This window comes from Engystomops pustulosus, chromosome 11 (genome assembly GCF_040894005.1).
Source record: "Engystomops pustulosus chromosome 11, aEngPut4.maternal, whole genome shotgun sequence".
Classification (NCBI taxonomy): domain Eukaryota; kingdom Metazoa; phylum Chordata; class Amphibia; order Anura; family Leptodactylidae; genus Engystomops; species Engystomops pustulosus.
In genome coordinates, this window is record NC_092421.1 from 55,038,682 (window position 1) to 55,057,072 (window position 18,391).

Genomic DNA, 18,391 nt, shown 5'->3' on the forward strand with positions numbered 1-18,391 from the left:
TAGACGCGCCCCAAGCAGTTGCTGAGGAACTAGGCTCCACAGGGCTTCTTTTGCGGCAATGTAGAGTTATTCAAATTATGCTAATCATTCTTGGGGTGCTCCAGCTACATCACCATTGTGTGCAGGATGAGATGATGTTTTCATTTATACCATTGAGGAGACTGACATGAAAGTCATCAACAGGTCGCACAATGGTTTAGGAGTTGCAAAATGGTGAAAAAGTGGTTGCTATTTTTTGTTATGGGGTACACTGCTGGGAATATTAGTGTTTATATGTGAAAGATTGGGACGCAGCAATATTAAATATAATATATAATATACACATACTACTGTATTTCAGTATATGGTGTAAGTTGCTCATGATCTGGAACAGTCTGCCACCAGCACACCGACAGATGGGCAGAAATGACCGGCCCTGGAGTCTCCTATAGATTCCAGGCTGTCGTGTTGATTGTCAATGACATCACAGGGAGAGAATTTCAAAATGGGAGCATACACACCTACCAGAAACCAACAGGTTAACACCAGTGTTCAGTGCCAGCACCAATCAGAGGTGTATATTTGTAGAGATCCCAGCCCATCAGCACGCTGGAAACATCCTTTACTGCAGCGTGACATAATAGTATATCACATGTCTTAAGGGTTTAAAATTTGGCCCAAGAATCCAGAAAAAAAAATGGCTGCGCTTACACAGATTTTTTTTTTTCTAATTCTGCAATAAAAAAAAGAATTTTATGGAGTGTGGGGGGCTCAAAATACTGTATTTCCATTAGTGAAGTTATACTCTTTAGAGAGGAGTAAATGATAACTTTCTTGGAGCAGACAGCTTTGGCCTTTAATGGGGAGCTCCTATTTTAGCCTTCGTGATTTATGTAATACGTAGTGAATGTGGCATAGGAAGCCGAGTGCTGTATTCTACATTAGTCAGCAGAGGGCAGCATAATTTCAAGACAAGAAATTCACTTAATTTTCTATATTTGAGGTCAAAAACTGTATAGACTGCACATAGTTTGTGAATTTTAATGATTGCTGGAGTTATAATGTATTCTGAAACTTTGATAGGTGCTCAAAACCTAGGATCTGTAAGACCATGGTTTATTTATCATTAGACCTGCTCCTTGGGACAGTTCAATCTCTATTTTTGGGGCTCCGCTTTCCCTAAGATTCATTAAAGTGGCTTTGGCCCTTTAATAAATGTTCTTGTGGTCTATTTTCTGTCTGGGATTTTTTTTTTTCCAAAAATGTCTCAAAATGCATAATAAGTCTCTGCACATAGACCAGCAGGGGACTGGAGTAACAAACTTTTTACAAAAGTCATAAATCTGGCTTTACACTGTGTTGCAGTAGTTCTACGTTTACACCAGTTTAATGAAGAGGTGTATATAGTCCTGTGAGACTTCTTAGCAGTGAGAAGTCTCAAAAACCTTCAATGTGACTACTTTGAGACTTTTTTTTACGCCAAAAAAGCCCAGGAAAACCAATAACAAATAACCCCCAATCTGACTAGAAAGTCCAACAACTGATCAATATAGCTGCACTGCCTCCACGGGGTAAATAAAGTACTACACCTGTTCTACCAAAAAAGCAGCCTGTGCAATGCCAAAAAAAGCAAAAAACTATTCAGTATCTCAAAGTATTTGAAAACCGGTTTACTAAACCAGACATCTCATGTATCAAGAGACCTGTCCAATTTCTTTTGAAGCAACTTGAAAGTTAAACATTAACACATAAGATTTGTTTCATTACGCTACTGAATGTCAAGGTGCAACCCCAAGAGAGATTACATTGCTCTAGTTAATGGTCATCCATACTGGAATACTCCTAGGAGCTGCATGTAGTGATAGAACTTGGGAGTCCTCATAGAAGAACACAAACTACATGTAAGAACTAGGTCATGTGATGTATAGAGGAAAGGAATGATAGGATACAGACCACTCTACTCCCTTCTCCCCTATATACTGATGATTCCTCTAAACCTCTAGTCACGCAACATAATACTAGTGGATGATAAAGCGAAGGAACAAGGCTGTAGTTAGTAGTGTAACTACTTGTGGGTTCCAGTGTCATAACTATATCTACTAGTGTTCTCAGGGTCTGCTACAATAGAGCAGGTATAAATCCCCAGAGTGATGGCACCTATGATCAGACTAGTCACTTGCCCACCAGGTACACAATGTGACCCAAGGCTCTGTACTGTCTATGAAGACACACACACATTCATGGTTATTTAGAATTTAGGTAGGGGAAATAGTGGGTACATTTTTCCACACAAGTATCTGTGTCGACTGTCTCTTGTGCAGTAACTGCTTTCCTTTGGTTTACAGCAATATTGTGCTGAACGTTGGAGGGTGCGCGAGTAGCTCGTCTCTGTCTCAGGGAAGTGGGTTATCAAACACTGTGTCTGGGAGAATGGAGATCTTTAGCTTCTTTTCCGGCCAACTATATTCCTTTGGCAATTTCATCTGGATTGAAAGAAAAAAAGTAAAGTGGTCAGTGCAGGAATAAAATGAAAGAAAACAAGATAAATCCTATCTCATTATACATGTTCTTGACATGGATGAAATATAAACCTTGCACCAGCCATAGTTCCCTGAACAAATACGTTGTAGGGAGAAGTATAGTTCTCCGCTGTCTCCCTGTATTACTACTGAGGGGGGACAGGGCAAGATTTGGGCCCCTTTCACATGACAGTAGTGGTGGCTGTCAACTGGCCACACAAATTGCAACCAGATCACCAACCCTTATAGAGGGCCATTACACCAGGTTATGGTGTGAGGAGGACACGGTCTTACTGCAAAATATATATCCCTGTCCAGATTTCCGGTTTGGCCTCTCAGCTTCCTAAAGCTAAAGGCTAAAGGCTTAACTTGAAGCTGATTGGCCCCAGTGCAAAGTGTATGTCAGGCCCCCTACTATAATGTTTGCACCGCACCGTCTGCACCCCCTCAAATTACATCCAGTGTGATACACCCTGGTTGGGGCCATTTGTGTATGGGAGTATTAGCAGCAGTACTAGAAGGAGGAGGGAAAAAAAAATTATATATATTTTTTTTATTTTTTCTCAAGATAATAGCATTTAGGGTTATTTCCTCTCACTGCTGCACTCCAAGCCCTATGCATTGAGTCCCTCTCACGGTATTCTGGTCTGGCTAGATCTCACAGTCCGGCCACACTTGTGGAGAGACGCCTTGCATCATATATCACTAGGATACATAATGCCCCCCCTCCTTCCCCTCTGTATGAGCGAGAGTAAGCCAACATTGTTATTTCACACAAGCGAAATATGCCATATGTAAACACCACAATGATATATACATATCACAAATATCTTGAATAAAAAAAAATAAAGTCTAAACCCCCAAAGACTGGAGTGAGCCCAAGGTACAGGGTCTAATATACCCAGTCTTTTGAGACCCCCCCCCACCCATCAGTGTACCTACTGTATGGAGCCTCAAAGTATATACATATAACATAGTGTCCATCTCAGTGACCATATACTAAAATCTTGAAGAATATCATCGGCATCCAGTATACAGGGGGGTAGGGACAAGGCCCTTCTCCTCTGTTCATCATGGCAGCGCCAAAGTGTAATCATAACAGTAGTCCACTCCTCTGCACAGTATTCCATGAAATCCAGTCAGATCATAGTTTAGCCATTCTCATGATCTGTGAGGGTCTCGCTCCCCCCCTCCAACTGTTTAGCAAGTTTACTAGAAAGTTCAGTTGTGTCGTGGGAAAGATTTGTGGCTTTAACATAAAAGCATATTCACAGCCAGCCTTAGCCAGGGCCTATTGCTTAGCAGCACCCTCTGCTGGCACATTGCCTGAGCTCTACTGGTACAATCGGGGAGATCCAGCACAGAATTGGATTAATTGTAGATATATCAAGTTTCTTGCCTTGATGGGAGCAGCACCGCTTCGGAGAGATAACTAAAAAAAAAAAATTGGATTCCAAGCCTGTTTTTTTGTTGTGCACTGTATTCTGATCTTAACTAGATTACAAGCCTGGAGTTAATAAATGAATCATTGTGAATGCATGACCCCGTTACAAGATGCAGGAAATGGCACACTCCAGCGAGTTCCCATGTTTGATGTAGAAATCTAGGGCTGCAGAACGAAGTCTGGCACTTTACAGGAACCACCGCATCTCCCCCCCACCCTCTCCACCCCACCCTCCTGTATGGGCTGTGGAGAACTTACTTCCTCTGGAGAGCTTAAATCTTCTAAGTCTTCCAGCATCCTTTCCACCAACTCCTCTGTCAACAAAATCTAAAAAGATAAAATGTTTGAGCCTTTTATTCTGCCTTTCTGTGTAATTGGTAAACATTTGATCTTGCCTTCAGAGTCGGGGAAGATTTTAAATAAGGAAACTTCAAGAGTATTTAATTTTTAAAGCCATTTACTTTGTTATATTGAGGACAGTGTTTAACGGGGGCACGTTAGTATACTGCACAAATCTGTTCTGAAAAATAGCCTAAGATAGGCCATCTTTGATTGTTCCTTCACGACTTGCCGATCAGACAATTGTATGTTTAATGTCTGTTACCATTCAAAATTAATAAAAATGTACCCGATTAAAAATATATATATAAAATAATATGGTGCGGCTACTCTGAAAAGTTAAGAATTTGCACTGCTAGCACTTACAAAAGCAATTCTACAAGCAGATAAAAATTGACATTCAAATCCAATTGTGTGGATGCCAAGAATCACCGTTGGGTTAGATTCACATCTCACTTATTCCATCATATGTACGAATACCTGATGTATGCTCATAAAGATGGATAACTCCTCCAGTTAAGCTCCTCTCTCTGACAGCAGTTAGTCTTGAGTGATATAACTGTTATATGGACAGTTACATCACTGGGAACCTACCACAGGGTATGCGCAGGAGAGGCCATAGATAGATGCAGTACATTTGCATCCATCCGTCATTGGCTATTATGCAGCTTTTTTTAAATCTAGTATTGCCTGCTGGACATAAAATATATTGAGCAGACGGAAGCAAAACAGGAGGTCTACATTTGCCAGTACAAGTATATGGATACATTTAGCGTAAACACCAGGAGCTTTCCTGGCACATACGCTGAATGTGTGCAAAAGACACAATGTGAATATAGCCCAATGCTAATCAGCTGTGAAGATGACAGAATTAGAGATGAACATCATAAATGTGAAGATCAAGTACATTTCTGCCATACAGGTTAATGTTATAACCATCTTTATACCATTGTAATCCAAAAAAACGTGGAATATCTCAAACCTAGAACGAAGAAGCTCATACCTGTAACCAAGGACCATGTGCTGCATACGGATGCTCCTCTGTAGCAAAGGCTCCTTCTACGCCTGTAGACACAAACGTGATGGCCGTGTCTCCCGTAATACTTTTATATGTAAAGTGTCGTCCATGTAACAGTCTGCCCCTGGATGAAGTAGATGAAGTTCAGTGACAAGTTCTGTATTTCTAACTTCGCTCATTCTCCATTATGAGCAGGGCCCTCACTACTATTGCTCCATCTCATCAGACCATTATATATATATCTTATTCTGCAATCAGTCTCACTGCTGTAACCCTTCAACATATTTAAAATTAAAAACCTTTTTCCACGGCATGACTTCTAGTCATTCTATTCTAAGCTTTTTTTTTTCCCATTGAGACTCAAAAGTTATCCTTCCATTAACTAACCTATGGCACATCAGAAAACCGGGGGACCAGTATTTAATAAACAAAAACTTTTATAATGTATTTATTACCGCAAACAGAGTGGTATAAGAGCACCGGACTCCTGATTAAATTTGAGATGGACACTTTCCAGTTGCCGCGTGCGTATCAATTCATGAGGGATTATGGCCGATGAACTTTCACTTTCCAGGCTATCCTTTCGACTCCTTGAATAAAAATAAATAAATAAATTTGAACCCACAGGTTAAACTGATTGTAAACCTTTCAAAGCAGTGCCCTCACTTGTTTCATCTAACAAAGTTATTGCTCTGTAATGTCTTATTTTGTTTGAAAAATATGATGGCGATTTAGAGATAAAGAAGTCTTTATTTCAGCTATATAGAAGGCCCTATTTGAAACGGTTTTTATCACTAACAATACCACCCTTCCATGGTTATCTCAGTCAGGCTCAATTCAAAGCCCCAAGTTTGGATGTACAGTGGGGTGCCTGCCCCTCCTAATGATCACGGAAGAATTTTAGCAATAAATCACCAAATTAAATGTCCAATGTGAGACCTCACTTATTAGGTGAAGTTATGCTTTTACGCATCATGTAAATTTTAGTGTCAGCAATCTGTAGTGATGAATTCCTTCTTCCTGCAAAGGAGGTTAAACAAATGTATTCGACAATTATTTGCTGTTTTACTGGAGTAGTAGCTCAGTGATGGGTGTTTTGATGCCAGTAGCACAGGTATGTGACAGTCATGGCCACCGCAGAGATAGGCAACAATGTACATCATCTACTTACGGTGCTCGGTCAAGGCTCATGCCATTATGTCTCTGAGAATTTATTGGAGGTAGGATAGGTTTACTGTTGATTTCTAGGCCTCTTCGCAATGCCTCTCTGATCTGTTCAGTGTCTGGGAAAAAAAAAAAAAAAAAAAATTATATATAAATATAAGCAGGAATTTACAGAAATGCAGCAAATGTACGAGAGGGCACATTTACGTAGGGACATTCCTAATAAGGCTCCCCCACACATACCTTTGCCGGAAAGCTTTCGTTGTTGGGTTCCTATGCAGATACTTCTGCTGTCATCCTCATCCTCTGGCGGGCGACTTAAGTCATCCCATGCACACTTCGCACTGACGCCACTGAGGTTGGAGCCTTCGGTCTCGATCCCTTTATCAACTCTCTCCTGCTAAATTTTAATGAATGGGAAGAAAAAAAGACCTGTCAATATACTTAGGAAAGCCAGAGAGCGATCAGAGATTACTGGATCAGTACAGAGAGCGGCTCTTGTTAAAGACTTGCACATGAAATATAATGCAATGCAAAAATACTGAACATACATGAGAAGAAAGAAAACAATGAATTAACATCACATACACACAAGACAATGATGGGTCTGTAAACTCATGGCCATCATACAGCTGCATATTCCTAGCACAACCATGAATGGCCGAAATGGGATCAACCCTTTACACTACCTTTACACAAGCCACCCCGACACTGGTCTGATCAGTAGATGTATATACTTTTCCAAGATCATTAATGGAGTTGGGGGTCCTATTCTCATGAAAAGAGGGTGGAGCAGCTGTCTGCTACACCTAACACAGATTAGGAAGTTATCACCTATCCTGTGTATTGGTGATAACATTTGAAGTTGGGACAACCCCCATAAAGGTCTGTAAGATACCTGCAGCCACAGAAATGATAATCCCCATAGAGAAACTTTCTGGCTGCAGCAGATAAATACCTTAATGTAGGAAATGCAAAGATTGCTTCTTAGTATGACTTGCACATGTAGGATCCCAACTTCTGTGGCTGCCAGGCAGCAGTATATACTAACACTGCCATCCCGGCTCTTATGTTGTGTAACGTACTGCAACAATAAGGCTTGTTCCTACTTTGATCTCTGAAGTGTTTTGCCCCAGTAGTAACAAGTTGTTTAATGTGGGTCGCAGCATTTCTTTAAAACTACAGCATATCCGATCGTATGTCCACCCATGAGTTCCCATAAGCCTTGTGTAATTATTACACTTTGTGCATCCTCATAGTGCATATAGTCAGTTTATTGCACCCATTTCACAACTACAAAACTGAATTGCAGTAAAATTTCCATGAATAAAGCATGGGCTCATTTCAGGCTTAAAGGGGTTGTCCCAGTTATATAATTTTAAGCCATATCCAAAGGGGATAACAATCTGATCAGTGAAGGTCTGACTGCCCCAGATGTGGATCCTGTTCTTTCTTATGGGTGGAACAGCAGGGCGAGCATGTGCCTTCATTTAATTGAGATTCACAAGCTGCTGCTCCACCTGTTAAGAGAGAATGGGACCCCCATTCTTTGTAGAGCTGGGGGGTCCTGTTCTTGTGATCGGTGGGGAAAATAGCAGTCAGACCCTCAAAGATCAGCTGGTTATCCCATATCCTGTGGATAGAGCATACCAGGTATACGTGGAACAATGTCTTTAATACTCAATATTTATATACTTATAAATTAGACATACTTGCAAATGTGGATCAATCTCAAAAATGGTCTCCCCTCTTCGCATATCTGTGATCAACCACGGCCCACCAGCCCTGAAGAGAGAAAGGTGTTACCATTAATAAAAACTCTTCTCATCACTTCCTTCTCTTCTGACTATTGCTACTTTGTAAAGTCTCATTTTGTTTGTATATATCCACCATGACCTGTACAATAGGATGGAGTTATAGAAATAAAGATTTATCTATGTAGACAGATTGATAGACTGCAAAACAGGTCCAAAACATTTACACTATTATTAAAGGAACACATCAGTCACAGCAGATTAATTGAATTATACCTTGTGCAGGAGCAGGACTCCTGGTTCTTGGAATACAATAAAAAGGAGTCATGTTCCTCCTTTAGGCACTGCAGCATGTATTATTCAATGAATTGGCTTTGTCTGGAGTGTTCCTTTAAGTTTACATGGAAACTACTTACACTGGCACGGTGCGTAGAAGTTCTAGTATTCCTTGCCCGTTCCACTGCTGGGCCGCATGCAGCTCCTCTGTGCAAACACCAACTATCTAAAAGACAAAACAAGAAAGTCCATTGTAGCACATCTGGAGTTTACAGCGCATAGAATACATACTACCATCACTGTGCTAAAAGCCCCCATATCAATAAGGATGGGGACTTCCATGTCAGCCTCACCTGCAAGAAGGAGACAAAGCCAAACGGCGTCTGCACTGGGCGCATCTGAGGGTCTTCAGTGAGAAGCATGTGCTGAATGCGAGACTCGCTATTGTCCAGGGGACTGTGCCACGATACATGATCTCCACTGCAGAAAGTGTTTTCTGAGGAGACAAGAAACATTCGTTATACACCTCTCATGTCACGCTACACATTTTTATTGTCATATTCTGTGCATGTAGACAATCCCAATGGACAGGAGGAACACCAACGCCCTACTGACAATTTATTCATTGACTTCCATAGTACAAAGTTTAATTTTCAGATCTGAAGTGTCAGCAGATTTTGGACCCTATATCAACATGGTGCTTTAAGCAGACCAATATATAGCAGTAGGAGTGGAGCAGATTTTTTATAGTGTCCTATCTGCAGGCAGCACAATATAGAACAGTAGGAGGAGCTGACCAAATTGTAAATAGTGTCCTACCTGCAGGCAGCACGTTCTAGTGCCGGAGGAGGACAAGCGAGGACAGCCCTGCCTGACAAATCATTATATCCTCATGGGGAATTCTGTAAGAGGTTGTCAACATGATAGAACTTCTTCACAATTATTACAGAACAAAAGGTCCTGCACTCGGATTAGGTTGACAAATACAACTTGCCGCCAGGAGGATGAGTCACAGCTATTGACAGACACAAATAAAACCACAATACATTGTCCAGGTATCAAAATGGTCACTTGGAGTCTTCACATCAACAAAGACTAAATAAGAAGCTATAGCAGACGACAGCTCTAAACTGAGATGAGACAGCAACGTTATGAGCGAAATCCACTGTAAAATCTACGTATAGCACAAGATGCTCATAAATTGTAAGCTCTTGCAAGCAGGGCCGGCATTAATATTGTTTCATATGACCATAATATTGCAATCACCTTTTATTTTGTTTGTATATGGACCCCATGACCAGTACAGCGCTGCGGAATAAGATACCGTTATCTTAGAAAAAAGATGAGTTATTATGCCAGAGATTTCCCACATTTCTACAGCTTTGTAGGTCATTGCCTGTAAAATGCAACAGGGACGGGAGACTTGGGATATCCTCCAAGCTCTCTGGGAGATTAATGCTCCAAAAAGTTTCCCAGTCACAGTTTTCACAAGTCATTAAGAGCCGAGGAGCTGAAGGCTTCCCCATCTAAAGGAGGCGGCCACTCATTCAGCTTCCATTACCAATGGGATGTGACAATATACAATGCTAGTAATACATCAATGTGTCCGGAGCCCTGGAGAAGAGCGCAGGAAGTGTGTTCATAGTTATCTATGTGTATGAAGCAGATTTCCGAGCACTAGGGCTCCTACAATATGCCTAGTCTAAATATGGCCAATAGTGGAAAAACACTTATAGAGCTTGTCCAGCCACCTAACGCGTTTCTCAGAAAACAAGACCGTGTTTTATTTAAAGGGGTTATCCGGGACTATAAAAATTCACCAGATGTTCCCAGTAGTCATCAATCATCACCCTAATGACCATGCCTTACCTTGATTCCAACTTTGAATCCTCCCTGCATATGGGGTTACACATCAGCCTGCAAATGTTTACAATCTCAGCTTCCTGTATGGACGTTTTTGTGCTGCAGAAACTACACTCCCCACAGTGCATTGTACTGTAAACACAGCAGGGAATGTATCCACCCATTCCAGCCTACACGGTGCTGGCAACCCCGCCCACTACACCTTCCAGGCTCTGCTGCATCCCGCCCACTACACCTTCCTGTTTCCTACACAGTGCACAGAGAATATTCCATCCTGTCCAGCTACTGAATCTTTCCTCAGCAAAGTTTCAGTCAGATTTTCAAGGCAAAGGCAATAGATCCCTCACACAATAAAATAATGGTAATGATAGCAAAGTGTTATGAATGATACTGTAATACTATACTATAAATTAGTATCTGTAACTGCAGGGCTTTATCTCTTAGTTCTATGCTATATGATATGCATCCTACTACACATCTATGTATATATTTATATCTATGTATTATATATCAATCTGCTGTTTTTATCAAATTATCTATGTGTATGTATATATATATATATATATATATATAGATATTTTATTTATCAAAGGACAGAATGTGAGAAGTGCAGTGTAAAGTGCTAAATGCACTAACGGGGACAGAATTCAATATCTGATGCATTTGTAGAAGAGCTGACACTCTAATCATTCTAGTGCTGCCTCTGCAACATTTTGTGAAGCAAAAATCATCTTCCATGATATGATGCATTCTGTCCCTGGCACCGCAATAGTCTTTTGATCATGCCAAGTCCGTCTCCTAGGATAATTGCAGCTGGTCTCATATAAATTCCTGCCCCTTCCTGTGACCCTTGTCGGATCTTCAAGCCTTCTCCTGAAGAGAAAGCTCCCCTATTTATCCTGCGTTCCTGTGTGCCAGGCCGTTCCTGTGTATCCTGCGTTCCTGTGTGCCAAGCCGTTCCTGTGTCTCCTGCGTTCCTGTGTGCCAGGCCGTTCCTGTGTGTCCTGTGTGCCAGGCAGTTCCTGTGTCTCCTGCGTTCCTGTGTGCCAGGCAGTTCCTGTGTGTCCTGCGTTCCTGTGTGCCAGGCCGTTCCTGTGTCTCCTGCGTTCCTGTGTGCCAGGCCGTTCCTGTGTATCCTGCGTTCCTGTGTGCCAGGCCGTTCCTGTGTGTCCTGCGTTCCTGTGTGCCAGGCCGTTCCTGTGTATCCTGCGTTCCTGTGTGCCAGGCCGTTCCTGTGTCTCCTGCGTTCCTGTGTGCCAGGCCGTTCCTGTGTATCCTGCGTTCCTGTGTGCCAGGCCGTTCCTGTGTCTCCTGCGTTCCTGTGTGCCAGGCTGTTCCTGTGTCTCCTGCGTTCCTGTGTGCCAGGCCGTTCCTGTGTCTCCTGCGTTCCTGTGTGCCAGGCCGTTCCTGTGTCTCCTGCGTTCCTGTGTGCCAGGCCGTTCCTGTGTATCCTGCGTTCCTGTGTGCCAGGCCGTTCCTGTGTCTCCTGCGTTCCTGTGTGCCAGGCTGTTCCTGTGTCTCCTGCGTTCCTGTGTGCCAGGCCGTTCCTGTGTATCCTGCGTTCCTGTGTGCCAGGCCGTTCCTGTGTCTCCTGCGTTCCTGTGTGCCAGGCTGTTCCTGTGCATCCTGCGTTCCTGTGTGCCAGGCCGTTCCTGTGTCTCCTGCGTTCCTGTGTGCCAGGCCGTTCCTGTGTCTCCTGCGTTCCTGTGTGCCAGGCTGTTCCTGTGTCTCCTGCGTTCCTGTGTGCCAGGCCGTTCCTGTGTCTCCTGCGTTCCTGTGTGCCAGGCCGTTCCTGTGTATCCTGCGTTCCTGTGTGCCAGGCCGTTCCTGTGTCTCCTGCGTTCCTGTGTGCCAGGCCGTTCCTGTGTCTCCTGCGTTCCTGTGTGCCAGGCTGTTCCTGTGTCTCCTGCGTTCCTGTGTGCCAGGCCGTTCCTGTGTCTCCTGCGTTCCTGTGTGCCAGGCCGTTCCTGTGTATCCTGCGTTCCTGTGTGCCAGGCAGTTCCTGTATTCCTGATCCATGTTCCAGCTCCTGCGATTCCTAGTGTCCTAGTGTGCCTTTCTGTGCTATTCTCCCGCTGTCTCCCCGGGTACAGATTGTCTCCTGCATTACTACCTCATCCTCATAGACTGTAAGTTCTTGTGTCACCCCCTCATCTTCATAGACTGTAAGCTCTTGTGTCCCCCTCATGCTCATAGACTGTAAGCTCTTGTGTTACCCCCTCATCCTCATAGACTGTAAGCTCTTGTGTCATCCCCCCTCCTCATAGACTGTAAGCTCTTGTGTCACCCCCTCATCCTCATAGCCTGTAAGCTCTTGTGTCCCCCTCATCCTCATAGACTGTAAGCTCTTGTGTCCCCCTCATGCTCATAGACTGTAAGCTCTTGTGTCACCTCCTCATCCTCATAGACTGTAAGCTCTTGTGTCCACCCTTATCCTCATAGACTGTAAGCTCTTGTGTCACCTCCTCATCCGCATAGACTGTAAGTTCTTGTGTCACCCCCTCATCTTCATAGACTGTAAGCTCTTGTGTCTCCCCCTCATCCTCATAGACTGTAAGCTCTTGTGTCACCCCCTCATCCTCATAGACTGTAAGCTCTTGTGTCACCCCCTCATCCTGTTTTTTCATTTTAATTTTTCACTCCACACCTTCAAAAATATATAATTTTTTTATTTTTACACATACAGGGCTGTGATCTGCGTAACAAATTGCACTGCATAGTGATGGTATTTAATATTCCATGCCGTGCACTGTGAAGCGGGAAAAAAAATTCGACATGCCGTGAAAATTGTGAAACAGACATTTGAGTCCTTTTCTTGTGGGCTTGGATTTTACGGCTTTCACTGTGTGTCGCAAATGAAATGTCTAATTTATTATTTTGGTCAGTACGATCACAGGGACACCAAATGTGTTTTATAATGTTTTTATACATTTACAAAAATTAAAACCTGTGGGTGGTGTCATTTTGCGCGACTTTTGATGGCGTTTTCAATGCTACCATTTTTAGGACTGTCCAACCTTTTGTTCACTTTTTATTGAATTTTTAAATTTTTCAAAATGGCAAAAAAATTCCGACTTTGGGTGGTATTTTCCGTTACCCCCAAAGATATAAAAAACGAGGGGCTCGATGAGGTCCCGTGTACCTCCGACGGAGCCATTAGAGTAATGGAACAGACCGCTGTGCATGACCGGTTTCCTCCATTCATCTCTATGGAGCTGACAGAGATTGCTGGGCGCTGCACTCAGCAATCTCCGTCAGCTCCATAGAGATGAATGGAGCAGAACCGTCATGCCCGGACGTCTGCTCCATTACTCTGATGAGCAGTCTGCAAGTAATTGCAATAATTTCAGTGCTTGTATACCAGAAACTGGCATACAAGCACTATATAAATTCCACCATACACTGTGTACCTATAGGGGGGTGGTCATATATTTTATGGCTCATATGTGACCTATGACTAATAAACATGGACCATGCCATAGGGGTGATGGGGTTATGACATTTTGTTTTGGGATGTGTGTGGTCACATATGTAATGGAGAGGATTGTCACATATGAGGTCCATGTCATATGTGACAAAAGAAAAATATTAAATGGACCTCATATGTGTCAATGACCTCCATTACAAGGGCCACCCACAGCCCAAGACAAAATTACATAAGGCATATTAGGTATATATACATACCTTAACAAAATAAGGTAATTTGCTCATGTAATATTCTCTATTCTCGTCCAATTCTCAAGCCCAGCAAGCCACTCCGCACCTAAGCAAGCAAGCTGGGCTGTGATTGGACGAGAATACGCAGCAGCGGACGTGCCATGCGCAACCCGGCATTGCAGATTATTAATATTCCGGGCATGCGCAGTGGGCGCATCGAAGCGCTGCCTCTACTGCGCATGCGTCGGACAGATGCCGTCTTCCCCGCCCGTCCAGTGACGAAGAGGAGAAGACTCCGCCTATCCGTCCCGGGGGCGGCAACGTTTGGAAGCGAGAGCTGTGGACGTGACGTCAGCGGAAGTGAAGAAAGAAGAAGACGCGATGTCACGTGACCGGCTCCGGACCGAGGGGAACCAGCCACTTCGGGAACGGTAAGTATATTAGAAAGTTAGTTAATGCACCCATAGCTTTAGATTAGTCAGGTGAATCTAGGTCCCGGACAACCCCTTTAATTTTTGCTCCAAAAAATGGGTTTAATCCCAAATAATCATATCCTCATCTTCTAAAACATCATAACTCTCCCAACCCTGAAGTGCATTGTGAACTTCTTGTAACTATCGCTTTTAGAATCTTTGGACTCAGGTTTTCATGTCTAGCAATTTCACTTTTCTAAAATAAGCCGCTCTTGTGAGACTCTCCCCTGTAAAAGGACACTAGAACTGCATTTCAAATCTGTTCTGACAGGTCCACAGGGAACAGAGGCCAGTGGTGATTAAGGTTAGCATCACTATTACCATTCTATAATTTACCAGAAGTGATTTTGTTGAAATCTATGTTCCTTGTCAACTCCTTTAATTTAATGTGTAACCATGAGGAAGAAATGGATCAAATGGGCAACTACTGTGTTTTACTCACAAGGCGGGCCTGTAAAGAGAAACTCCTGCTCCAGCCAGATATCTTTGTTTCTCAGGGATTCAATACGGCTAGGGCAGTGATGACGAACCTTTTAGAGACCGAGTGCCCAAACTGCAACCCAAAGCCCCGCTTATTTATCGCTTGGTGCCAACCAAAAATTAAAGCAGTATCTTATTGCTCCCTGTTCAACAACTTTCAATCATATTGGCCTCCTGAGGACAGCAACACAGTAGAAAGATGGAAAATTTTCATCAGTTTAGCTTCTTTCCAGTTCCCTTCTGGGGCCAGCAGGAGGTCCTCCAAAAATAATTCGACCCCGTCTAATTCTCCCTCTTCCTACAGTCCCAAGTAACAAAGTAAGTATCAAAATATGACTGAAAGCCGCATCTTTTTAGTTGCTTGGAACTGCAGGAAGATTCTTTGATTCCTGTCTGGTGTGCTGGGGTTATGGCACGGGTACCCACAGAAAGGGCTCCGAGTGCCGCCTCTGGCACCCGTGCCATAGGTTCGCCACCACTGGGCTAGGGGGTTCTATATTTTTTGCAGCCATCAGATATACACTTAAAGGAAATCTACCATCAAAACCAAGCATGAAAAACCAGGGACACCTACTGTATATACTCGTGTATAAGCAGAGTTTTTCAGTACAAAATGTGCTAAAAACCTCACCTCGGCTTATACACGAGTCAATTAAAAAAAAATAAACTTACATATTCACCTTCAGGCACCCCCGATGCTCAGTGTGGTTCCTCTTCTGTCTTCTTCGTGGCTCCCCTACTGTCACAGCCTGCAGACACGCGGCCATGTGCTCTGCCGGCTGGTGCATACTCTGCCGGCTGTTACAGCAGGCAGAAGACCGAAGAGCAGCCACAACCAAATTGTAGCTTCATAAGCTGAGAGCTTCTAGTAACTCTCCCCTATAGCCTTAAGGCTCATTAGCATAATTGTAAAAGTTGATTTTAGGAGGATGGAGGCCATGAATAACAAATATAAGATTACCATAGCTGAAGTAGATTTCCTTTCATTAAGCAAACACCTTTAAGGGTATCTACCACCAAGATGAAATAGATGGTATGCAAATGAGCGAAAGGGGCTCCAGGCTCCATTGACACCTATGGAGCCTGGAGCCCCTCAGGCTCATTTGCATAAAATCCTTCATCCTGGTGGTAGATGCCCTTTAAAAGAGAATGTCACATTGAGGGAAAGTGATACTGACCAGACTGAAAAACATATCTTGCTAGCCCCTGCATCAATTCTGCTGGCCAGGTTGGTGGTGCGGACTCCTCTGGTTCTCTCTTTAGTCGAAAGGAAAGCTCAAAGCCAAAACCACTTTGTCCATCAGATCCTGTGTATCTGAAAAATAAATTACAAATTAGACTTTAAAGCCTTTAACCCATTCCAGCTGATACCCTCTTTCGTTTTTGCGTTTCTACTTTTTGCTCCCCTCCATTCAGATTTTTTTTTTTTGAATTTGGAATTTATGACATTTTTTGTGGACTCAGTTTTTAAGGCTGTCAGTGTGCGCTCTAAGCGGCACCTCCCCTTTATTCTTTGGGTCGGTATGATCATGGGGATACCCAATTTATATAGGTTTGATTTTAATTTAATAGAATTTTCAGTAACAGGGTTCACTTTTTATATTTTGATAAATCGGGCAATATCCAACATGGTTAAGATTATTATTTTGTGTATTTTTATATCAGTTTTAGTGAAAAATGTTTTTTTTTTTTTACTGTATTTGCAGATACCCTAGAGCAGTGATGGCAAACCTTTTAGCGACTGAGTTCCCAAACTGCAACCAAAACCCCCCTTATTTATCGCGAGGTGCCAACCAAAAATTAAAGCAGTTACTTATTGCTCCCTCTTCTTCAACAACTTTCAATCAGATTGGCCTCCTGAGGACAGCAACACAGTAGAAAGGAGGGAAAATTTGCATCATTTTAGCTTTTTTCCAGTGTCCCTCTGTACATAGAAAATGAATTGTGGGGCCAGCAGGAAGTCCGCCAAAGATAATTCGGCCCTGTCTATTCATTCTCCCTCTTCCTACAGTTCTAAGAAGAGAAGCAAGTATCAAAATATGTCCGAATGCAGCATCTTTTAAGTGGCTTGCAACTGCAGAGAGATTCTTTGAGTTCTGTCTGGTGTGCTGGGGTGATGGCCCTGGTGCCCACAGAAAGGGCTCTGAGTTCCACCTCTGGCACCCGTGCCATAGGTTCGCCACCACTGCCCTAGAGTACTTTAACCCTATGGGATCTAATCGTTCCTGCCATATACTACAATACAGCAATATTGTAGTATATGGTGGATTTGGCGAAGATCTGTTACAAAGTGCCACCAGCACACTGTACAAGAATCAAGAAAAATTGGTACAGACTTTAAGCTGGCATCACAATGGATCATCGCACCATTGATCCGAAACAGCACTGACGTAATAGTACGTCACATTTCGTTGGTAGCTGTACAGGATAACACACATACACAGTATATGCCGATTTTATTCTACAAGTTGTAAAGGTTGATCTTAAGGTTTTTTTTTTTACTCCAACGTCTCCTGAACAATGAAGTGGGTAATAAATCCATACATATAAGCCCCCCTCTTTCACAGGGACTTTCCGTGCTGCAGCTTCATCACAGTGTGGAGGGAGGGGAGCAGATCTACTACAGGCATCAGTGAGGTTTGTGTGAACCGTGTTCCATCCCCATGTTGGAGATAAATATTAGCACTATTTTTTTTTTAGTATTAGTGTCCATCTATAATCCTGCAAGTTTTAGATCAGTCCGTAATATTCAGGTTCTGGCTAACACGCAGTATACAGTGCATAGAGCCATTTCTCATACACGACTGTAACAATGTATTTTGGTCAGGGGGGAGGTAGCGTGCATTCTTGATTTGTTATCCTCCAAGATTAGGCCATGTGGATGAATACAGACCCTTCCCTCTCTGTTGGTGGCCTACAAGCTCCTACATTATTGATGGTGTTAACTAGCTCAAACAAATCGCAATCTGAAACCAAATACACTGCAGGAAAAGGTTTCCATATGTTCAGCATTTCTTCAGGGGAGGTCTACCTCCAGCACACAGGGAGAGGGTTTTTTCCAGAGTTTAGATAAAGCTTTCATTTACCAGGGGGGGTGGGGGGGGATTATTGATGTAATACTCAGCACCCCCCACCCTGCACCCTGTGACACCCACAGCAGAACATTCACATATTTATTAACAAAACCCAACCAAGCAGATCTCTGCCAAGTCATCCACTAAATCTTTATGCTTCTTATGAGCCTGGAAAATCTACAAAACAGCACCCAGGACACTTGACTGTTTGTACACGCCCAGAGGACGCTTCTCATTCATGCTTGTACTAAGGACACCCCCACAGCTATGTACAGACTAGTTATCCTGGTGAGATCAGCAGTTTTGCAACAAATCTAACAGATCATCTTAAAAAGTGATTTTTAAAATAAT

General features: G+C 43.0%; 1 protein-coding gene across 1 annotated transcript in view; it reads right to left on the reverse strand.

Moving 5' to 3' along the window:
- Window positions 1-1,159: 1,159 nt before the first annotated feature.
- The window catches only part of SUFU (SUFU negative regulator of hedgehog signaling), a 32,126-nt gene continuing 14,894 nt past the window's right edge, over window positions 1,160-18,391 (reverse strand). Inside the window, exons 3-12 of the mRNA XM_072131143.1 lie at window positions 16,145-16,281; window positions 8,847-8,989; window positions 8,634-8,719; window positions 8,176-8,248; window positions 6,707-6,863; window positions 6,471-6,582; window positions 5,755-5,889; window positions 5,285-5,423; window positions 4,201-4,269; window positions 1,160-2,462 (exon numbers count right to left, since the gene is read on the reverse strand). Coding sequence (XP_071987244.1) covers window positions 2,373-2,462; window positions 4,201-4,269; window positions 5,285-5,423; window positions 5,755-5,889; window positions 6,471-6,582; window positions 6,707-6,863; window positions 8,176-8,248; window positions 8,634-8,719; window positions 8,847-8,989; window positions 16,145-16,281 — 1,141 coding nt within the window. The 3' untranslated portion in view covers window positions 1,160-2,372. The remainder of the gene's footprint in view (window positions 2,463-4,200; window positions 4,270-5,284; window positions 5,424-5,754; window positions 5,890-6,470; window positions 6,583-6,706; window positions 6,864-8,175; window positions 8,249-8,633; window positions 8,720-8,846; window positions 8,990-16,144; window positions 16,282-18,391) is intronic.